The 22,818-nt window shown below is 44.4% G+C and overlaps 1 protein-coding gene across 3 annotated transcripts in view; it reads right to left on the bottom strand.

Moving 5' to 3' along the window:
• LOC115130373 (zinc finger E-box-binding homeobox 2-like) overlaps positions 1 to 22,818 on the bottom strand; it is a 78,262-nt gene that overhangs the window by 15,233 nt on the left and 40,211 nt on the right. For all 3 annotated transcript variants that reach the window (XM_065019139.1, XM_029661460.2, XM_029661469.2), the window contains exon 3: positions 56 to 328. In XM_065019139.1, the coding sequence (XP_064875211.1) occupies positions 56 to 328 (273 nt within the window). The remainder of the gene's footprint in view (positions 1 to 55; positions 329 to 22,818) is intronic.

Below are 22,818 nucleotides of genomic sequence, written 5' to 3'. Positions count from 1 at the left end.
TGATATAGGCTACTGATCTATATTGTGCAGGTGTTGACCTGATCAGATCACTCACCAGTCCCTTTGAGGTGTCTGTGTTGGTTGTCTCCCAGGCGACAGGCGTGGTGGTGGCTCTGCCGTCCGTCCCCGCCCTCTGATCCCTCTGCTCCACCCCTGTAGGACAGCAGGGCATGGCCCACCCTGGGTGATTTCTCCAGGTTAGGCACGCTGCCTCCCGCAGGGATACCACCCTCCTCCCCATTGGTCAGGCAATTCTCCTCTGAGAGCAGCTTCTTGTCATCCTCGTCTGTCTCAGAGCTCATCTCCACCACATTCTCATATGTCAGCACTGCAAGACACAAACAAAGAGACCCTGTTAGGTTTCTAAAACAACATCCGCCTAACTCGGTTCTGATGGTAGGAAGGAGAAAGTCGCATTCCTGCTTTGAATAGTTTGGGGAGCTTTTTATACAGACCAGACAACCTAGGAACCAAATGGACAGCTTATAATATTACATCCCTGAACCTTGATAAAAAATGTGATTCAGGCTGAACTCAAGGGCCTTCACGGTAACCTAGAAACATGTCCACTTTGGTGGAGATGAAAAATACTCTGATAAAGGTGCATGAGAAAAGCAGACATAGGCCCAAAAGAAAAAGAGGGAGGTGGGAACAAATAATATAAGAAAATGTAAAAGCCATGACATCATGGGAACTAGGCGCAGGAAAAGGGGCCCTCAGGGATAGAAAATAGAGCACAATTTTCAGGTTCATTTTGAGTTCTGTGTATGCCTAATAAAGCAATATTTCGCAAAGCTTTCATGCATGTTATCTCTGGAGGGCGCTGCCAACTCCAGATAGCGAATAGGAAGTGGCTTAAAATGATGTGTTTTTGAAGTCAATTGCTTGTTTGGGGATATTATTTGGTTCCCCTCAACAGTTTTTGGAAACCATAAACCTTTACATCCCAACGGCATACCATTCCTGCACACGTTCCCATGGAAGAGAATAAAAAATATTTAGGTTTTTTTATTTTACTTTTCCCCTTTGGGTACATGGAGATTAGGCATTGCATATCTGTTCATAATATGATCTTTGTCTGACTGTATGGTTCGGCACTTGCCTCCTGGACAACTGCACAACAGGTGCAAATTAAAAAGGGTAAGCACGGTGGGGTGGGCTGAAATCTGCTGACCCGGGCTGAATTCCAAGAGCAGTGGAGGGGGGGTGTAGGGCGTGGGACAAAACCCTCTTTAATAAGAGGTGTGACCACATGGATTTAGGGGGAGTTCAGGCAGGGTAATGCCCTCTCCGATCAAAAAAGAAAAGAAAGAGAGATGGAGAGAAAGAAAAGGCTGAAAAGTGAGACGTGAAAACACGTTGTGTGGTCTAGGTATATGTTGGATATAATATGATTTCATTGAACAGCTTAACCTCGCGCTCACCCTCACACACCCTCCCTTCTTTAGTCCCGCCACTACAGCAACAACAGTGGATTTGCCTTTTCGCTGAATTCAATATATGACCCTTTAAAATGAAAATATTCTGAGCTAAGAGCAGTTTGGGAAAGACCAGCGACAAGACCAGCTAGCATCCTATCCACTTAAGAAATTGTGTTTTTGCCATCTAGACTTGAGCGTGTTATGATGCCACAGACAATATGTAGGCACATTTACTTTAGGAAAGGATATTATTCAACTCATTTCTTCCTGGAAAAAGAGAGAGAAAGATGCATGCTTCCCATTCCTAGAATAACTCACCGGCCAACAAAGATAAATGTCTGCGGGGAAAAACACGAAGACGACTGTTTGTTTGTTACTTTACTTATGTTGCTCAGATACTTGGCCAGTGTGTGGCTGTTTTGTATCTGTGTTGCGGTGGGCGGTAGGCGGACGAAGAAAATTCAGTAACCTCCCAAACAAAAGCAATTGATTGAACTGTTTGTCTCCATGGTCACATGGTCTAGTAGTGTGGCAGATGTTACAGGACTAAAGCTACAGGCTAAAGACTACAGAGCCGGGTTCCTCTCTAGGTTTCTTCCTAGGTTCCTGCCTTTCTAGGGAGTTTTTCCTCGCCACGTGCTTCTACATCTGCATTGCTTGCTGTTTGGAGTTTTAGGCTGGGTTTCTGTACAGCACTTTGAGAAAAGGGCTTTATAAATACATTTGATTGATTAATACAGGCTGGGATCTCAGTTGCTGTGTGTCTCTAAATCAATAGTTCTGGTTGGAAATTATTTTAGACATGCTACCTATACGTACAAGCTGCCATTACTCTTGATGGTAGTTAGTAAACCATTTTCTGTAGGTTTGAGTTAGGATAAAGCAAGTTATAAAAACTCTGCCACAGAGAGAGCCAGGGAGTGAGTGTGCTTTGTCTCCGGTGACATCTTTGATGGAGCGCCACCCTTCGCTCCGTCTTGTCGCACCTCCATTGTGTGTGGAACGCCGCCGTTCCGACCTGCTGAACTCACAGAGATCCATTGTCTCCGCCCGTCACCTATCCATCGATCGATTCATTGTGCTCATTCAAGGATCCCGAAACAAAGCAGCAACAACGCTTGCTATTTTCATCAGACTGCTCTCTCTCTCTCTGCCTCTCCCGCTCTCTGTCCCTCTCTCACTGCCTCTCTCTCGCTCCCTCTACTGCTCTCTCTCCCTCTCTCTCTGCTGCTCTCTCTCTCCCTCACTCTCTCTGCCTCTCTCTCTCCCCCTCTCTTTCTGCCTCTCTGTCTCCCCCTCTTTCTCTCCCTCGCTCTCTCTGCTACTCTCTCCCTCTCTCTCTCTCTGCTTCTCTCTCTCTGCTTCTCCCTCTCTCTCTCTCCCTCTCTCTGTCTGCCTCTCTCCCTCTCTGTCCCTCTCTCTCTCTATTTTCTCTCCATCTCTCTCCCTCTCTGTGTCTGCCTCTCACTCTCCCTCTCTTACTCAGCTCCCCTGAATGAGACATGAGCTCCGAGTCAAACTTTTGGGGGTCTCTAAATAATCTTAATTTAACCATTCACCTATTTCTTTAAAAGGAAGTGGTTATTTTGAAAATAAAAGCACCCCCGCCTCTCTATAATGGTTTAACCCATTTATTTATACATGGCTGCACAAACCGTCTCCCTGTCCATGAATGGTGCAAATTCTATAGAGGAGGCGCTGTCCACTCAGTAGTGCTGAATTTCAGCCTTAACTGAGCTCTCTTAAAAGCATAGATTTTCCACAATAGCTTATTAGTTTAATCCAATTCATTAGATTTATGCGTTATTTTACCATTGTTTGCTTTTCTCAGTCAGCTGTTAAGAGCGCTCATTTCTTTGTTTTTCAGGTGTATGTGGGTATAGGTGTTCTCCATGGCCACAAGAAGTCAACCATCTATTTAACTTTATTATTTTCTATCAAAATGTGTTTTCTTTCCTGGATAAGCTGATGATGATGGTCGACAATATCACTAGACAACTAGACGCGCATCCAATCCATCCATCTAGATTTTCGAGTTCCCAGTTGTTTTGTTAGCGAGATAAGCAGTTTTTTTCTGAAACCTGTGTGTGTTCATATTGTGTAAAATTGCCTCGGCTGAGATGGTAGGCTACCAGCAGTGGTGCAAGCCTAGTGGAGGGTAAATACAGGTGAACGCTGTTTACCCACTTTTTTCAGAAATTTGCATTGAAAGTATAGGGAGCGTACATTTTTTTCACCACGACCCGCAATCATAGTTTAGCCTCTTTATTTAACACACTAGGCTAGATCACTGGCTACAAGTAGGCCTATTTAAAGCTCATGGTAATACACACTGTAGCCTAGGCTAGTAAATGAACTGTGTGTTAGGGTGACTGACCATGACGTTTTTTCCTGTGACTCTTCCGGCCTCAATTTCATGTGTTCCGACTACAAAGACAGTCAATTTGTCAGCAAGACGAAATCACCGAACGTCATTAGGAACACTTTCTGGTGTTTTGTTAACAGATGTTCATTTACATTCATCAAATGTCGCAAGAGCACACGCAGTGCACTGTTTGGATGCTGGAGTTATTTCGGAGTGGATGAACATGCACAGGTAGCCTACATTTTTTAAGTGATTTTTTTTGACAGTCAGATAATATAAGGTCATTCATTTCTACTGTTACGTGACATCTTTACTATTTGTCCCATAAAAAAGAGACCCTTCCCCTGTAAGCAGCGTTCCAAGCCGTGCTGTGTTGGCCGTCACAGACACACCTACGCCTGCTAACAGTTCCATCTGAAAATGATCACTGAGTCTCCATCAGAATATCATATTCATGTTGCTGTCCCAATCATCTCTTGTATTTATCTCAACTCAAACATAATTTCCCCTTGCTTAGCATTTAGTTTGGTACAGCGGGGGGTTAATATAAGCCTAGTATTTAGTTTGGTACTGGGGGTTAATATAAGCCTAGCATTTAGTTTGGTACAGCGGGTTTAATATAAACCTATCATTTAGTTTGGTACAGCGGGTTTAAGATAAACCTAGCATTTAGTTTGGTACAGCGGGTTTAATATAAACCTATTATTTAGTTTGGTACAGCGGGTTTAATATAAACCTATTATTTAGTTTGGTACAGCGGGTTTAATATAAACCTATTATTTAGTTTGGTACAGCGGGTTTAATATAAACCTATTATTTAGTTTGGTACAGCGGGTTTAATATAAACGTATCATGTAGTTTGGTAAGCCTTGCTGTTCTGCGTGTCTGAACTCAGAAACAATGTTTCACTTTAGAATTGTGATCTCTGTAATAAGTTAGTACCGTACATAGAGTGAACCGTGCCCAGACTAGACAACTTTTTTTTGAGCAAGTCGAAATCACTCATCAACGTCAAGTATCATGGACATATCCAAGTAATTGAATGAAAGCTCAAACAAACAAAAAATGCAGCTAGGTTCATTGTTTGACGTGACTGAGTTAGCTGAAGTTGGCGAGCTAGCTAGTGACACGAACATTAGCTGTCCAGCCTGCATAGCAACCAATTTGTTTAGAATGGACGACCTGCATAGCAACTATGCAACAGGAATGAATGACTGGCTCGCGTCTGTAGCAACATGACCAAAATAACTAACAACAAGATTTTGGTCCGGACTATATTTTCTGGTGGAAGAATAAAATTGTATGAATTGACTTATCAAATTAACGTTTTAATGAAAATATATAATTCATTGTTAAAAAAAAAAAAACATGTCAGGCTGAACAACGCCATTTACCTGTGACTGTATTCATGATACAGCACAGCCTCTTGTGGCTTATTTAAGCAATGAGGCATGAGGGCGTGTGGTGTATGGCCAATATACCACTGCTAAGGGCTGTCCCTATGCGTGAGGCATCACGGAGTGCCTGGACACAGCCCTTAGCTGTGGTATATTGGCCATACACCACAAACCCCCCAAGGTGCCTTATTGCTATTATAAACTGGTTATCAAAGTAATTAGGGCAGTAAAAATAAATGTTTTGTCATACCCATGGTATACGGTCGGATTTACAATGGCTGTCAGCCAATCAGTTCAGGGCTCTAACCACCCAGTTTAAAATACTTAAATAAACCCCATCCTAATTTGAATACAGTACAAATCCACTAAATCCTATGAAACAGACATCCCAGTATCAAGACTATTAATACAACTGTTTGTTTCAATATGAGCTAAATGCCTTTGAGGAGCATGTAAATGTGCTAACTAACAGGTGCATACCATACCTGTCACATATCATATTAATTCCGTAAAAGATAACCCTGTCCACATCATCGCCTGTCCCACAGCGCGTCCTCGGGCTCTGCAGAGACCACACCTGCCCTCTCCTCTCCTGAGGGAGGCTTCCTTCCTCGTCGTCCATTTTAAACAGCCCCGCAGTTCAACAGACACATCAGACAGAGCCCTTGCATATGCCATGAGGCGCTAGTATCTACTCCATACAGTCTCTTTCTCTCTATCTCTCTTCCTTTCTCTGTGCGGCTCTTCCATGAAAAAAGCCATGTTTGATATGTGTTTGATATGATCATAAAAATAAATAGACATGTTTCAGGTCTACTGCTGGCTCCAGGTGATCCGCACGCTCTCCTCTCTCTCCTGTCTGCCGCTACCACTGCCTGGATAATGAGAGATGAGGTGGAAGCTACCGGAGGAAAACTGCTCTCTCTGTTCTACCTCTCTCTCTTTTCTCTCTCTCTCTCTCCCTCTGCCTGTGAGTGGTGCAGATCACCTGAGCGAACAACTGGAGGGGAAAGGGGAGGGGAAGGTGGAGGGGCAGGTGAGGGGAGGGAGGGGAGGTGGAGGGGCAGGTGGAGGGGCAGGTGAGGGGGAGAGGGAGGGGTAGGGGGAGGTGGAGGGGCAGGTGAGGGGGAGGGAGGGGGGGAGGTAAGGGAGAAGGTGAAGGGGCAGGTGAGGGGGAGGGGAGGGGGAGGGGGAAGGTGAGGGGAGGGGAGTGAGTAGGTCAGGAAGCGTGGTCTGAACACTGTGGAAATGAGGTGTCTGCCTTAGCTACTGCAGGCTGGAAGTGGTCCAACATCCATCTAATGATAATCCCAGGCAGACAGGTAGGGATTTTCCACACACAGGGAGGTGGGAAATAAAGGTGTAATATTATTTCCTGAGAATGTTACATGGAAATAGCCTACAGTATGAATGATTTGCCATAATACCGTAACTACTCGCAGGGAAGTGAAATGTAGATGTTTCCCATACAGTAGCTGTTGCATTGTTTATCAGCTGGCAAAGTAGGCAGGAGACTTTACAAGATGTGTGGTGTGTGTGTGTGTGTGTGTGTGTGTGTGTGTGTGTGTGTGTGTGTGTGTGTGTGTGTGTGTGTGTGTGTGTGTGTGTGTGTGTGTGTGTGTGTGTGTGTGTGTGTGTGTGAACGTCAGGGGTATAACAGCCAGGAGGAATGGGGTGGTTCCACTGTGCCAGTGCCTGCCGTGAGGCAGAAACAGTAGCCTGCCTCTAATTGAGTTAAACTCCCATTTATCTAGGGGGTCCTAAGCCGGAATTTATCTAGGGGGTCCTGAGCTGGAATTTACCTAGGGGGTCCTGAGCTGGAATTTATCTAGGGGGTCCTGAGCTGGAATTTATCTAGGGGGTCCTGAGCTGGAATTTATCTAGGGGGTCCTGAGCTGGAATTTATCTAGGGGGTCCTGAGCTGGAATTTATCTCGAGGGTTCTGAGATGGAATGTATCTAGGGGGTCCTGACCTGGAGAAAAGGAGAGAGAAATAAGAAAGAGAGAGCAAGAGAAAGATTTACTCCGGCACCCAGATGGCCCACCTTTCCCCTTACTCCCTCCCTGCTTTTCTCCCTCCCTGCTTTACTCTCCCTCCTTTCCTCCCTCCCTCCTTTCCTCCCTCCTTCCTTTCCTCCCTCCTTCCTTTACTCCTTCCTTGCTTTACTCCCTCCCTCCCTCCTTTCCTCTCTCCTTCCTTCCTTTCCTATCTCCTTCCCTTCTTTCCTCTTTCCTTGCCTCCTTTCCTCTTTCCCTCCTTTCATCTCTCCCACCCTCGTTTCCTCCCTCCCGTTACGCAGCCATCTGTGGCCTGCCTGAGCACATGTCAATCCTCTAGATAAATGTTCAAGGCCCCTACCGGCCCCCTACCATCTCCCTACAAGCTCCCTACCGGATCCTTACCGGATCCCTACCGGATCCATACCGGCCCCCTCACACACACTTACACAAACAGTTTTAGACATGCATAGCATACCCACAAAAAGCCAAATAGTCTTCCTTTGCATAGCCTATTCACAAGACTGGAGGAAGTTAAAGATCGAAAACTCTCGAAATGGTTCCTTCACACGGTGGCTGAAGTAAAGCCAAAGCCTTTAGAAACAAAGACCAAATCAGACAGAAGGGTGATGTCCTCACACGGAAAGGATTACAAGAAAAATACAAAGGAGTGACTGATGATCAACCCACATGAGCAGATGAAAGAGAAAATATGAGGCAGAGTACAGAGTACTGAGTACAGAGGGAGGATTTAGTTTGATCATTCTGTAGAATCATGGACTACTGTAGATAGATATTTATTCCTGTTTGGAGTGAATACGGGTCAATTAATATGCAAATGTAGGAGCAGTTGTGTAGTAGTCAGCCGCCTCCTGTGTGGCCGGTCCGTCTCTAGCTGTATAGAACTGTTACAGCACCACAAACACACCACAAACACATCACAGTCTTTTCTCAGAACAAACAACGCTACCGGTTACAAACCTGGACTGAAACTAATGCCCTATGAAAGGCAGCCTTTCTGCACATATACTTTACACCGTTGGGTCTTTAAACAATTCCTTTGTTCTGTAATAAACTGCCAAAATAACTGCCACGATCAATTTGGGCTTTTCATTTGCTCTGTGATGTTGACCTGAATTCACTTAACTAAATGGATTTTGCTCTTGGCTGCAGGTTAGCCATCGATTTCACGCTAATGCTATTTTTAGTATGACGATGAGGTGCATTGATTTCAGCTGAAAAACAAACCCAATAGGACAAATTATCCTTGTTTTGAGTGCATCTATATATTAAATCGAGCCCAGACTCTCTCTCTCTAAATCTATGAATCTATCTCTCACTATATATATATATATATATATATATATATATATATATATATATATATATATATCGTATATATACATTACCAGTCAAAAGTTTGGACAAACCTACTCAATCCAGCGTTTTTCTTTATGTTTACTCTTTCCTACATTGTAGAATTAGTAGTGAAGACATCAAAACCATGAAATAACACAAATGGAATCATGTTGTAACCAAAATCAAAAATATTTTATTCAAAGTAGCCACCGTTTGCCTTGATGAAAGCTTGCGCACTCTTGGCATTCTCTCAACCAGCTTCATGAGGTAGTCACCTGGAATGCATTTCAATTAAAAGGTTTGCCTTGTTAAAAATTCATTTGTGGAATGTCTGTCCTTAATGCATTTGAGCCAATCAGTTGTGTTGTGACCATGTAGGGGTGGTATACAGAAGATAGCACTACTTGTTAAAAGACCAAGTCCATATTATGGCAAGAACAAGAACTTTGAACGTTTCTTCAAGTAAAGTCACAAAAACCATCAAGCGCTATTGTAAGGTTCTGTATTTATTTTCTTAGTCAACCTTGTGTTCTGTTTCATTGTGTTCTTGAACGTAGCCCTGTCTTTCATTTTTGTTCAATGTTTTCACCTGTTTTAGTTAATCACTTGGTCTCATCAGCTCCTTTTTTAGTTCAGTTCATTATTGTTGTGCCTTTGTGAGGCATTGTTCGTTTGGACTCTACTAAGCCTTTTCCAAGCTCGTTTGTGAGAACCAGCTATAGCCTTCAGTCCTAGTTTTGATTCACCTGCCTGGTTGCCTACCTGTGTATGATCATTATCTGCCCGTGACCACGATTCCTGCCTTCTGCGAAGGCGAAATAAACACCTGCCGCGCTCTACGCGTGAATCTATACCTTTTTCTCCCTGAGTATTCATTATAGCTATGATGAAACTGGCTCTCATGAGGACCGCCACAGGAAAGGAAGACCCAGAGTTACCTCTGCTGCAGAGGATAAGTTCATTAGAGTTAACTGCATCTCAGATTGCATCCCAAATAAATGCTTCACGGAGTTCAAGTAACAGATACATCTCAACATAAACTGTTCAGAGGAGACTGTGTGAATCAGGCCGTCATGGTCAAACTGCTGCAAAGAAACTACTACTAAAGGACACCAATAAGAAGAAGAGACTTGCTTGGGCCAAGAAACATGAGCAATGGACATTAGACCAGTGGAAATCTGTCCTTTGGTCTGTTGAGTTCAAATTTGAGATTGTTGGTTCCAACCGCGGTATCTTTGTGAGATGCAGAGTAGGTGAACGGATGATCTACGCATATGTGGTTCCCACCGTGAAGCAAGGAGGAGGAGGTGTGATGGGGTGGGGGTGCTTTGCTGGTGACATTGTCTGCGATTTATTTAGAATTCAAGGCACACTGACCCAGCATGGCTACCATCGCATTCTGCAGTGATACACTATCCCATCTGGTTTGGGCTTAGTGGAACTATCATTTGTTTTTCAACAGGACAATGACCCAAACACATCACATTCTGCAGTGATACACCAACCCATCTGGTTTGGGCTTAGTGGAACTATCATTTGTTTTTCAACAGGACAATGACCCAAACACATCGCATTCTGCAGTGATACACCAATCCATCTGGTTTGGGCTTAGTGGAACTATCATTTGTTTTCAACAGGACAATGACCCAACACACCTCCAGGCTGTGTAAGGGCTATTTGACCAAGAATGAGAGTGATGGAGTGTTACTTCAGATGGCCTCTACAATCACCCAAACTCAATCCAATTGAGATGGTTTGGGAGGATTTAGACCGCATAGTGAAGAAAAAGCAGCCAACAAGTGCTCAGCATATGTGGGAACTCCTTCAAGACTGTTGGAAAAGCATTATTCATGAAGCTGGTTGAGAGAATGCAAAGAGTGTGAAAAGCTGTCATCAAGGAAAAGGGTGGTTACTTTAAAGAATCTAATATATAAATATATTTTGATTTGTTTAAAAAAAATGCTTCCTGCATGATTCTGTATGTGGTATTTCATAGTTTTGATGTCTTCACTGTCATTCTACAATGTAGAAAATAGTACAAATAAAGAAAAACCCATGGATGTGTAGGTGTGTCCAAGCTTTTGATTGGTAATGTATATATCTAGATTGTGACTTGTTACGTGTTCTTGTACTGAGGCTAAATGTGATTTTCACCTTTGTGGTGCAGATGGCACCAGAAGGGGCCATTAGAACATTAGGAGAGTTTTAAACCATGTTTCACAATCAGAAAAACAGGTTGCTCGTGACATTTCCAGGCGGAGGAAGGAGGAGTGGTAATTCTGCCTGATCTGATTGGCATGTTAAAACAAGGCCCTGCTGTCAGAGTGGCAAGTCAAGACAAAATAACACACATAGTAGTCATCGCTCTACTCGGCTCTGCTCTGCTATCAATGTAGGTAGTCTTGTTTGTGCAAAGTTTAAATCTCACAGAGACTCGTAAATATTGAGGAGCTGTTTAATTGAACATGACCTTTTTGGAATGTTGGAGCTGCAGTTAAATCCTACACAAGAGCAATATTTTCATAAACCCTGGAAATTATGTTTGTTATCTCTCCTTTGATATTATTTGTAGCCTAATAAGAGACCTATCCCTTCCACTCTCTATTTTCACACACACACACACACACACACACACACACACACACACACACACACACACACACACACACACACACACACACACACACACACACACACACACACACACACACACACACACACACACACACAGAGAGGAAGCTGGTGACAGCAGCAATGCGTGTCTAACTTTGTGTTGCAGGTTGTGGTGATGGTCTGTGCCTGGTTGGTCCTGCTGTCCTCTCTCTCCTGCTGAGCCTCTGTTCAGACTCCACTTCTTCCCTGCCATTATCAATTGCAATCAATCGATCAAATGTATTTATAAAGCCCTTTTTTAAAACTTTTTTTTACATCAGCCAATAACTGTTATGGGGAGCTTTGTTGATCACACTCACGGGGTGTGTGTGTGTGTGTGTGTGTGTGTGTGTGTGTGTGTGTGTGTGTGTGTGTGTGTGTGTGTGTGTGTGTGTGTGTGTGTGTGTGTGTGTGTGTGTGTGTGTGTGTATGTGTGTGTGTGTGTGTGTGTGTGTGTTTATTGGTGAGACACTAGAGTGGAAAATAAATGACCTGGGCTAAATATATGTGTGAAATGAATTTATCTGAAGCTGATTAAGAGCATTAATAAATGTATCCGCAGTGCTGGTGCCATCTGATAGTGCCTTACTCTTCCTGTCAGATGTATTAGGCTGCTACAATAACATAAGGTGCTGTTGGTATAGATTACTATTAGCTCTTTTGTTATCCTTCATGAAAAACTAAGCAAACCTAAATTGCAATTAAGTACTGCCCCAGAGTACTTTGTTAGCTGTTTTACGTCTCATTATGAGTGAGAGAGAGAGAGAGAGAGAGAGAGAGAGAGAGAGAGAGAGCACTAGGCATGAGGAGCATCTCTGGTCTGTGGTAACTGCAGTCATACCATGCCAGTGACCAGCTGGCAGTGTAGGCAGCATTCATTCAAAGATGTCTGTGTGTGTGTATGCACACTTGCATGCGTGTGTGTTTACCCGCATGAGTGATAGTAATTGCCCACTATTGAGCAACAGCAAATGAATCCCAGCAGCTCTTTCACATGTTGATGACACATCTGCTCTCCTCCTCCTCCCACCCTCACACACATATACCATGCCAGGATCCATGTTACCTGAATAACATCCCCACAAGGTACAAAACAAGAAAGCAGGCTTCCCTTCTGTCCCCTAACCCCCTAGCAATCCCCAAAGGCTCTGTGGCCTATGGACTCTCTGAAAGGCTACATCCACTAGGCCACATCCACTAGGCCACATCCACTGGAACACATCCACTAGGCCACATCCACTAGGCTACATCCACAAGGCTACAACCACTAGGCCACATCCACTAGGCCACATCCACTAGGCTACAACCACTAGGCTACATCCACAAGGCTACATCCACTAGGCCACATCCACTAGGCTACAACCACTAGGCCGCATGCACTAGGCCACATCCACTAGGCTACATCCACAAGGCTACAACCACTAGGCCACATCCACAAGGCTACAACCACTAGGCCACATCCACTAGGCCACATCCACTAGGCTACAACCACTAGGCCACAACCACTAGGCCACATCCACTAGGCTACAACCACTAGGCCGCATGCACTAGGCCACATCCACTAGGCTACATCCAGAAGGCTACAACCACTAGGCCACATCCACTAGGCTACATCCACTAGGCCACATCCAGAAGGCTACATCCACTAGGCCACATTCACTAGGCCACATCCACTAGGCTACATCCACTAGGCCACATCCACTAGGCTACATCCACTAGGCTACATCCACTAGGCTACATCCACTAGGCTACATCCACTAGGCCACATCCACTAGGCTACATCCACTAGGCTACATCCACTAGGCTACATCCACTAGGCTACATTCACTAGGCCACATCCACTAGGCTACATCCTCTAGGCTACATCCACTAGGCCACATCCACTAGGCTACATCCACAAGGCTACAACCACTAGGCTACATCCACTAGGCTACATCCACTAGGCCACATCCACTAGGCTACAACCACACTGTAATGTTATCTGTCAGTTAACCTGGCCAGGGTATCTGTTGTCAAAGAGATACAACAGCTCACATCTATAACCAAAGGGATTTAGGGCATCTGTGAATGTCTTTTAGTCAGGGGCTGAATGAGTGTGTATGAGTTCTTAGGATACCTGGAAAGGTGATAATTAGAGCAAGTGGATAATTAGGCTGCAGCTTACGCCACTCAAATAGGGATCTGGCTCGCACGCTGCTAAGCTATGGAATCCCCTTGTACCCTAAACACACACACACACACACACACACACACACACACACACACACACACACATACACACACACATACACATACACACATACATACACACACATACACACACATACACACACACACACACACACACACACACACATACATACACACACACACACACACGGTCTGTACAAGCCATTAACAATGCTCCAGGACGGACGATTATGAGCTTAGCTGCAGTGAATATTTGAAGCACCATTGTTCCTGCCACTTTCTCTGGGAGACCATGAAGACTATAAAAACTTGCCTTTTCCACTTGGGGGTTCCTCCGGGGAGAGAACCGCGGATCAAATTATCATCCCAGATAGAAGTCGTATCAACTCTGTCGACCCCGTAACTCAGGCATCGTCATGAGCATGGCTACAGACTTGAGACCAAGGTGGGTGTTGGGTGGCAGGGCATTGTGGAATCACAGGACAGGGACATGCATTAAAACCTGTTAGGGAAGTTGCGAATTTTCGCAGCTTTTTGTTAAAAATCGCGCAACATTTCAGCGCCCTGCTATTCATGCCAGGAATATAGTATATGCATATGATTAGTATGTGTGGATAGAAAACACTCAGACGTTTCTAGAACTGGTTAAATCACGGCTGTGACTATAACAGAACGTGCGTTTCATCGAAAAGTGCAGGAAAACCTGATCACTGAAAATGGAAATAAATATCCATGCGTCACTTCCAGGAATTGTTAAAGGTGAACCGGATTAAATGAGGCCGAGGTTGCAGTACCTACAGCTTCCACACGATGTCTAGAGTCTTGTCATTTGCTTCGGCTTTGATTCTTGGTCAAACCGACACAAGGGAACCGATTCCCTCCGGTCTCCGACCGGATGTTTTGGTTGAGATTTCTCCGGACATTTTTTCCAGACGGACACCTATAGAATTTACATCGCCTCCTGATGAATTTTATCGCTTATTAACGTGTACTAATACCTAAAGTTGCATTACAAAAGTATTTTGAAGTGTTTTGTGAAAGTTTATCGTCGACTTTTTTAATTAAAAAAAATGACGTTACGTTAGAAAAAGCTATTTTTTTCCGTTGTTCACACAGTATTCATAGATCGATATCTAGGCTATATATGGACCGATTTAATCGAAAAAACACCCAAAATTATGTTTATGGGACATCTAGGAGTGCCAAGAAAGAAGCTCGTCAAAGGTAATGAATGTTTTATATTTTATTTCTGCGTTTTGAGTAGCCCCCGGCTATCGCAAAATCTGTCGTTAGGTGACGTTGCTGTATTCTGGGGGATACATGCTATCAGATAATAGCTTCTCATGCTTTTGCCGAAAAGCATTTTACAAATCTGACTTGGTGGATAGATTCACAACGAGTGTAGCTTTAATTCAGTACATTGTATGTCCATTTTAATGAAAGTTTGAGTTTTATCAACCACTATAGGTGGCGCTCTTGAACATTTCCGCTGATTGATGTTCCTACCACGGGACCACGCCCTAACAAGTTTTAACTATGACCTCTCCTGCTCTAATGTGAAAACATAAAGTAGTTTGGTGAGCACTAGGAGTCACAGAACGTTCAGAAATAACTATAGAACTATAGAACTATAGAACAGCGTTGCGGGGAGACTTTTAGGGCCTATCAACTACTGTGTATTTCTTATGAAAGTCAAGATGACCCGGCTCCTTGTGGAGATGTCTGGGCACGCTTAACCTGATCATTTCTCAACTATGCAGACGGAGAATCTAAGAATGGAGAAAATCTCTGCGGAGAAGGAGGCTTCAGGAGAGAGCAGGGCAGTAGCATTGCCGTTGGTTTCCATAGCCAGCCAACCTGTTGGCAGCTAGGGCTATCATTATGGTTGCCATACCCAGCCTTTCCCTGATGCGGTCCACCATTTTGAAAACAAAAAGGAGAGTCGCTCTGTAATTCCTGACTGGTTCTGTTTTCTTCAAATTCAACAGCCTGTGAACAGTCTTTCTGGGAATGGGGAGGTTTGGGGTGCTGCTCTCAACTTCAAACATGCAAAAAAAAAAAATGTCTCAGAGCTCCCTTAAAAGTGAGACCATGGCCGTGCTTTATCTTGTAGGTGGCTCCTTATTTCTGAGGAGAGCCCCTTTGAGTAACACTATACCTCACCAGGGTTTAGAGAAACTGACCGACGCTGGTGGTCCTGTACAGTCTGACAAAGGCAACAAATTAGCCCCTCGCAGAGGAGTGTGAAAACATCAGAGAGGAAAGAGAGAGAAAGAGAAGTGTATTTTGCCCCACTGTTTTGTTATTTTCTGTTATGATCTATTTCTTGTACCGCCTAGTTTCACCCTGGCGTGTTTTAGTCTCTATGTGTGTGTTCTTGTCAGCCCTGCTGCCTTGTGTGCAAGGTGTGAAAAAGTGAGTTCCTCTTTGAACATGTCACGGGATAACTGCTATGTAGCACAAAACACTTCTGAGGGGAGCTTAATCAGGTTTTGGCACCTTGAGCTGGTCTGGCTGTTCTAGAGGGAGCATTAACTGTGGTTCCCCTCGCTCCTTTGCTTCATACCAGCCCAACCAGCTAACACAATATAACACAATGCCCCTCACAATACATCAAACATTGAGGAGTAACAAAACAACAACAAAACAACTGTTTTCAGACTCTAGAATATGTTATTAGATATTACATTGTAATTATTCAATCTTACTGTAATGTGCTATTAATGTGATATGATGTCAGTATTTAATGAAGCCACATGTTTTAAAGTTCACGTCAGTTCTGTATGCATATGCCAGGTAACAGTTCCAGCACCCAGTCCTCTCATCTCAAGGGACCAGTAACATTTCTGCAATGGTGAGTCTCTGAGTCACTGCTGTGTCTCCCTGATAAGAGTCTCTGAGATGGATATCAAATGGGCACGGCGTGGGTGTGTGTTTGTTTCAAGTTTTAATGTCACACGCACAGGTACAGTGAAATGTCTTTCTGTCAAGCCCTACACCCAACAATGTAGTAAACAATGTAGTGCTAAAAACAGCGTCAAGTCGAACAAAAACAAGAAATAAGAACACGAGTAAGAAGCTATATACAGGGACAGTTCCAGGGTCAGTAGCTATATACAGGGTCAATTCCAGGGTCAGTAGCTATATACAGGGTCCTTTCCAGGGTCAGTAGCTATATACAGGGTCAATTACAGGGTCAGTAGCTATATACAGGGTCAATTCCAGGGTCAGTAGCTATATACAGGGACAGTTCCAGGTTCAGTAGCTATATACAGGGTCAATTCCAGGGTCAGTAGCTATATACAGGGTCAATTCCAGGGTCAGTAGCTATATACAGGGTCCTTTCCAGGGTCAGTAGCTATATACAGGGTCAATTCCAGGGTCAGTAGCTATATACAGGGTCAATTCCAGGGTCAGTAGCTATATACAGGGTCAATTCCAGGGTCAGTAGCTATATACAGGGTCAATTCCAGGGTCAGTAGCTATATACAGGGTCAGTTCCAGGGTCAGTAGCTATATACAGGGTCAGTTACAGGGTCAGTAGCTATATACAGTGTGTGAGTGTGTGTGTGTGTGTGTGTGTGTGTGTGTGTATTTTGGAGTGTCAGTGTGTGTGAGTGTGTAAGAGTCCTGTGAGTGTGCATAGAGACCGTGCAAAAATAAAATACAACTCAGATAGTCCATGTACTGTAGCCATTTGGTTAACAATTTATAGTCACATGGCTTGAGGATAGAAGCTTTTCAGGAGTCTGTTGGTGTCAGACTTGATGCACAGGTACTGCGTGGAATCAGAGAGAGCAGTCAATTGCTTGGGAGGTTGGAGTCTTTAAAGATTTTGCAGGTCTTCCTTTCACACAGTGATACACTGGGCTGTCCGCACCTCCCACGGTAGAGCCATGTGATCGAGGGTGGTGCTGTTGCCATACCAAGCGGCGATGCTGCCAGTCAAGATGCTCTCAATGGTGTAGCTGTAGGGGGAAGACTGCGGGCGTGTGGACCATTTTAAGTTCTTAGTGATTTGGACACCGAGGAACTTGAAGCTCTCGATCCACTCCACTGCAGTCCCATCAATCATCTCCTTGGTCTTACTGACGTTGAGGGAGAGGTTGTTGTCTCGACACCAAACTGCCTTGTCACTGACCTCCTCCCTATAGACTGCCTCACCATTGTCGGTGATCAGGACTACCACCGTCATGTCGTCAGCCAGCTTGATGATGGTGTTGGAGTTGTTTTTCAAAATGTAGTTAACCTTTATTTAACTAGACAAGTCTGTTAAGAACACATTTTTATTCACAATGACGGAGTACCCAGCCAAACCCCAACTTGTACAACACTGGGCCAATTGTGCGGTGCCCTATGGGACTCCCAATCACGGCCGGTTGTAAATACAGACTGAAATCGAACCAGGGTCTGTAGTGACGATCCAGTTGCAGAGGGAGGTCTTACATTTACATTTTAGTCATTTAGTAGAAGTTCTTATAAAGAGCAACTTACAGGAGCAAATAGGTTTAAGTGCCTTGCTTAAGCTGATTACCACCATTCCTGTTCCCAACAGCTCTTAAGGCTTCATGCCATAATGACTACCGTCCTGCAGCACACATCTGTAATAATGAAGTGATTTGAAAGGCTGGTTATGGCACACATCAACTCCATCATCTCAGACACCCTAGACCCACTCCAATTTGCATAACGCCCTAATAGATCGCACATTTTCAATTGCAGTCCATACTGCCCTCACCCATCTAGATAAGAGTAATATCTACAGTGTGTGAAAATGCTGTTCATTGACTACAGAGTTCAACACCACTGTCCCCTTCAAACTCGTCACAAAGCTTAGGACCCTGGGACTGACCCTCTGTGGCAGGTAGCCTAGTGGTTAAGTACATTGGGCCAGTAAATGACATGTTGCTGGTTTGAATCCCCGAGCTGAATAGGTGAAAAATATGTCGATGTGCCCTTAAGACATGCTGATTACAGACTGGGTTAAGGAGAGTTTGAATATGACTGTGAATATGCCTGCCAGCTGTTCTGAGCATACTCTGAGAATGCATTAAAAAGTTTGTCAGGTAGAGAGGCATCGTTGGACAGATCATGGCTGGGTATTCCTTTGTTATCCGTAATGGACTGTAGCCCTTGCCACATGTGCTGGGCTGCTGTGTACTATATTGTATTGTTCTTTTTCCTCGTTTGATGACTCTGCGGAGGTCATAGCAAGACTTATTGTACTTGTGCCTGTCCTCAGCCGTATCCTCAGGGTTGTCTGTGATAGCCCTGTGTGCGGTAGGTAGCCTGTCCTTTATCTTAGTGCCAACCTCAGTGTTAATCCAGGGTTTTTCATTGGGGAAGCAGCGAACCTTTACTGTTGGGACAACATCCTAATTAAGCCGGTGACGGAGGTGGTTAGCTCGTGATGTAATCGGCGGAGTCTCGGAACATATTCCAATGAGCGCTAGCGAAGCAATCCTGTAGCATAATCTCTGATTCTGATTATAATTTCTCAATGGAGAGGCTCACGGTCACTTCCTGTTTGAGTTTCTGCTTGTAAACAGGAAGCAGGAACGCGGAGTCATGATCTGATTTGTCGAATGGAGGACGAGGGAGGGCCTTGTATGCTTGCTCGTGAGTAAAGTGAAAGTGGTCTAGGACTTTATCTCCCCTAGTGACGAAGAAGATGTGTTGACTGAAGTTGGGCGTCACGTGTCTTAATGACCCAAAATTTAAATCGCCGGCAACAAGAAAAGCAGCCTCCGGGTGCAAATTTTCCTGCTTGTTTATAGCCTTGTACAGTTTGTTATGTGCCAGCTTGCTGTGTGTGTGCGTATGGGTGGGTGTAAGTGGATGAGTGAGTGTGCCCTTCAGCTATATTTTAACCGATTTTACTGCCATGCTAGAACCTCCGTTCCTAACTACCCAGACTCCTTGTTCCGGCCAAACGCTAGGCCACACCCACGGATGTTAGTTTCTTCTCCACAATGACTCTGTATCTGAGTACCTCCCAGACCCTTCACCGAATGCGAACACATTTGGGCCGTCTGATTGGTCCAGAAACCGATGGGTTGGGTGAGAGCCAAAACATACGTTGGCTTTGATACACTGATTGTTTAGAGGCGATCCAATCACTGATGACTTTGTTTTGTACAAAGCCCCCTTCACCACAAACAACAATGACGCCAGTCTCACGCTAAAGTATGTAGCGAACAACAGAGCAGTCGGAATCATTTAGTGTGAGTCGTCAGGCAAAGGAACTGCAGTTTGTGTATGTGTGCGTTTGCATGCCCATGTATGTGCATCTGTGCGTGTGTGAATGTGAAAAACGAGAGATAGAACAAGTAATAAATATGGAATTGAGCACACCAAACCACAGAGAAGGTAAACACTTCCCTTTGGACCTTCTGAACATGTGCTACATACAGTTGAAGAAAAATGCATCTACGCATTCAATCAATCATCAACTGCTAGAAAGAGAGGTAGGAAAGAGCTACATACCCTCACCACGCTGGAATCTAGGTTGCCTAAGAGAAGACTGACTTAAGTCAAGTTGAACTGAATAATGTATGTTTCAGGCTTTACAGGCAGCCCACCAGCCTCTCTGGAGGGACAGGGAAGGAGGCCTACTTCCAAAATGTCTGAATTATTCATCTTCCCAGGTGGAAATAGGCTTAATCCTTGTTTCAATCATTTTTACAAAAGGAAGCAAAGGTTTTTAATTTCAAATCCCTTCGATGAATACACCTTCCTTCCCCTTCCAAAAAGTAAAATTACAAATACAAAACAAGTTGCATACAAGAATCAGCTCCTCAAAATGAATCTATGGAACTGCTATAAAGTTCCCGTATTATAGATTTACTCAAGCATTTTCACACCAAATAATTCAAGATTACAGGTGTAAAGAAATGTGTATCTTAATGTAACCCTCAGAGTAACGGCAAAAGACTAAGTGGATAGTTTTCTGACCTCTATCCATTTTATACGTCTGTGTCTGCCTGTTTGGCTCCTAGCCGTCTCTCTTTATTGGCCCCTGTAGAATCATAATCGTCAGCCGGCCCTAAATATGAAACATAATCTTGTTTGTAGATGATCTTATTTGTGAACCTTGGCTGATAGACATCTCCCTCAGGTGAGCAGAGTTTCATTCAGCACCCTTTAGTGGGTTAGCACAGAGCTTTGTAGCAGGACGTTGAGGGTGGGTAGGGAAGGATTAGAGGACCCTAGAGAATGTTATTAGGTTTTTATTTGAGTTATTTTAGTGTGGTGGGAGGGGAACAAGAGAGAAGAGGAGGGGTGGTGGGAAGGGTCATGATGATTTCAAAATCAACATGACCCTTTCAGTTCTCGAAGCAAAAAAAAATACATTATCATTTCTGTTTCAAGTCTTCATAAGGCTGTTTGAAATGTAAAATAACTCAGCTACATGAGACCTTTCTGACACGCAAAAAAACAAAATCCCTCGTACACAGTGCCATAACAGGAATCATCTGTTTAGTAATAAGGGGAAGGAGGATAATAAGTGGCACTGTGAAGACAGTGGATGTGTCCCAAATGGGACCACGGAGTGCACTATATAGGGAACAGGCCCATAGGGCTCTGGTCAAACGGAGTGCACTATATAGGGAACAGGCCCATAGGGCTCTGGTCAAACGGAGTGCACTATATAGGGAAGAGGCCCATAGGGCTCTGGTCAAACGGAGTGCACTATATAGGGAACAGGCCCATAGGGCTTTGGTCAAACAGAGTGCACTATATAGAGAACAGGCCCATAGGGCTCTGGTCAAACGGAGTGCACTATATAGGGAACAGGCCCATAGGGCTCTGGTCAAACGGAGTGCACTATATAGGGAACAGGCCCATAGGGCTCTGGTCAAACGGAGTGCACTATATAGGGAACAGGCCCATAGGGCTCTGGTCAAACTGAGTTTTATTTTTTTTATTTTTTTATTATTTTTTTTCACCTTTATTTAACCAGGTAGGCTAGTTGAGAACAAGTTCTCATTTGCAACTGCGACCTGGCCAAGATAAAGCATAGCAGTGTGAACAGACAACACAGAGTTGCACATGGAGTAAACAATTAACAAGTCAATAACACAGTAGAAGAAAAGGGGAGTCTATATACAATGTGTGCAAAAGGCATGAGGAGGTAGGCGAATAATTACAATATTGCAGATTAACACTGGAGTGATAAATGATCAGATGATCATGTACAGGTAGAGATATTGGTGTGCAAAAGAGCAGAAAAGTAAATAAATAAAAACTGTGGGGATGAGGTAGGTGAAAATGGGTGGGCTGTTTACCAATAGATTATGTACAGCTGCAGCGATCGGTTAGCTGCTCAGATAGCAGATGTTTGAAGTTGGTGAGGGAGATAAAAGTCTCCAACTTCAGCGATTTTTGCAATTCGTTCCAGTCACAGGCAGCAGAGTACTGGAACGAAAGGCGGCCGAATGAGGTGTTGGCTTTAGGGATGATCAGTGAGATACACCTGCTGGAGCGCGTGCTACGGATGGGTGTTGCCATCGTGTCCAGTGAACTGAGATAAGGCGGAGCTTTACCTAGCATGGACTTGTAGATGACCTGGAGCCAGTGGGTCTGGCGACGAATATGTAGCGAGGGCCAGCCGACTAGAGCATACAAGTCGCAGTGGTGGGTAGTATAAGGTGCTTTAGTGACAAAACGGATGGCACTGTGATAAACTGCATCCAGTTTGCTGAGTAGAGTGTTGGAAGCAATTTTGTAGATGACATCGCCGAAGTCGAGGATCGGTAGGATAGTCAGTTTTACTAGGGTAAGCTTGGCAGCGTGAGTGAAGGAGGCTTTGTTGCGGAATAGAAAGCCGACTCTTGATTTGATTTTCGATTGGAGATGTTTGATATGGGTCTGGAAGGAGAGTTTGCAGTCTAGCCAGACACCTAGGTACTTATAGGTGTCCACATATTCAAGGTCGGAACCATCCAGTGTGGTGATGCTAGTCGGGCATGCGGGTGCAGGCAGCGATCGGTTGAAAAGCATGCATTTGGTTTTACTAGCGTTTAAGAGCAGTTGGAGGCCACGGAAGGAGTGTTGTATGGCATTGAAGCTTGTTTGGAGGTTAGATAGCACAGTGTCCAATGACGGGCCGAAAGTATATAGATTGGTGTCGTCTGCGTAGAGGTGGATCAGGGAATCGCCCGCAGCAAGAGCAACATCATTTATATATACAGAGAAAAGAGTCGGCCCGAGAATTGAACCCTGTGGCAACCCCATAGAGACTGCCAGAGGACCGGACAGCATGCCCTCCGATTTGACACACTGAACTCTGTCTGCAAAGTAATTGGTGAACCAGGCAAGGCAGTCATCCGAAAAACCGAGGCTACTGAGCCTGCCGATAAGAATATGGTGATTGACAGAGTCGAAAGCCTTGGCAAGGTCGATGAAGACGGCTGCACAGTACTGTCTTTTATCG

The sequence above is a fragment of the Oncorhynchus nerka genome, linkage group LG1 (assembly GCF_034236695.1).
Source record: "Oncorhynchus nerka isolate Pitt River linkage group LG1, Oner_Uvic_2.0, whole genome shotgun sequence".
NCBI lineage: Eukaryota > Metazoa > Chordata > Actinopteri > Salmoniformes > Salmonidae > Oncorhynchus > Oncorhynchus nerka.
The sequence above is the reverse complement of the archived record's forward strand: the minus strand, read 5'-3'. Positions and strand labels throughout refer to the sequence as shown.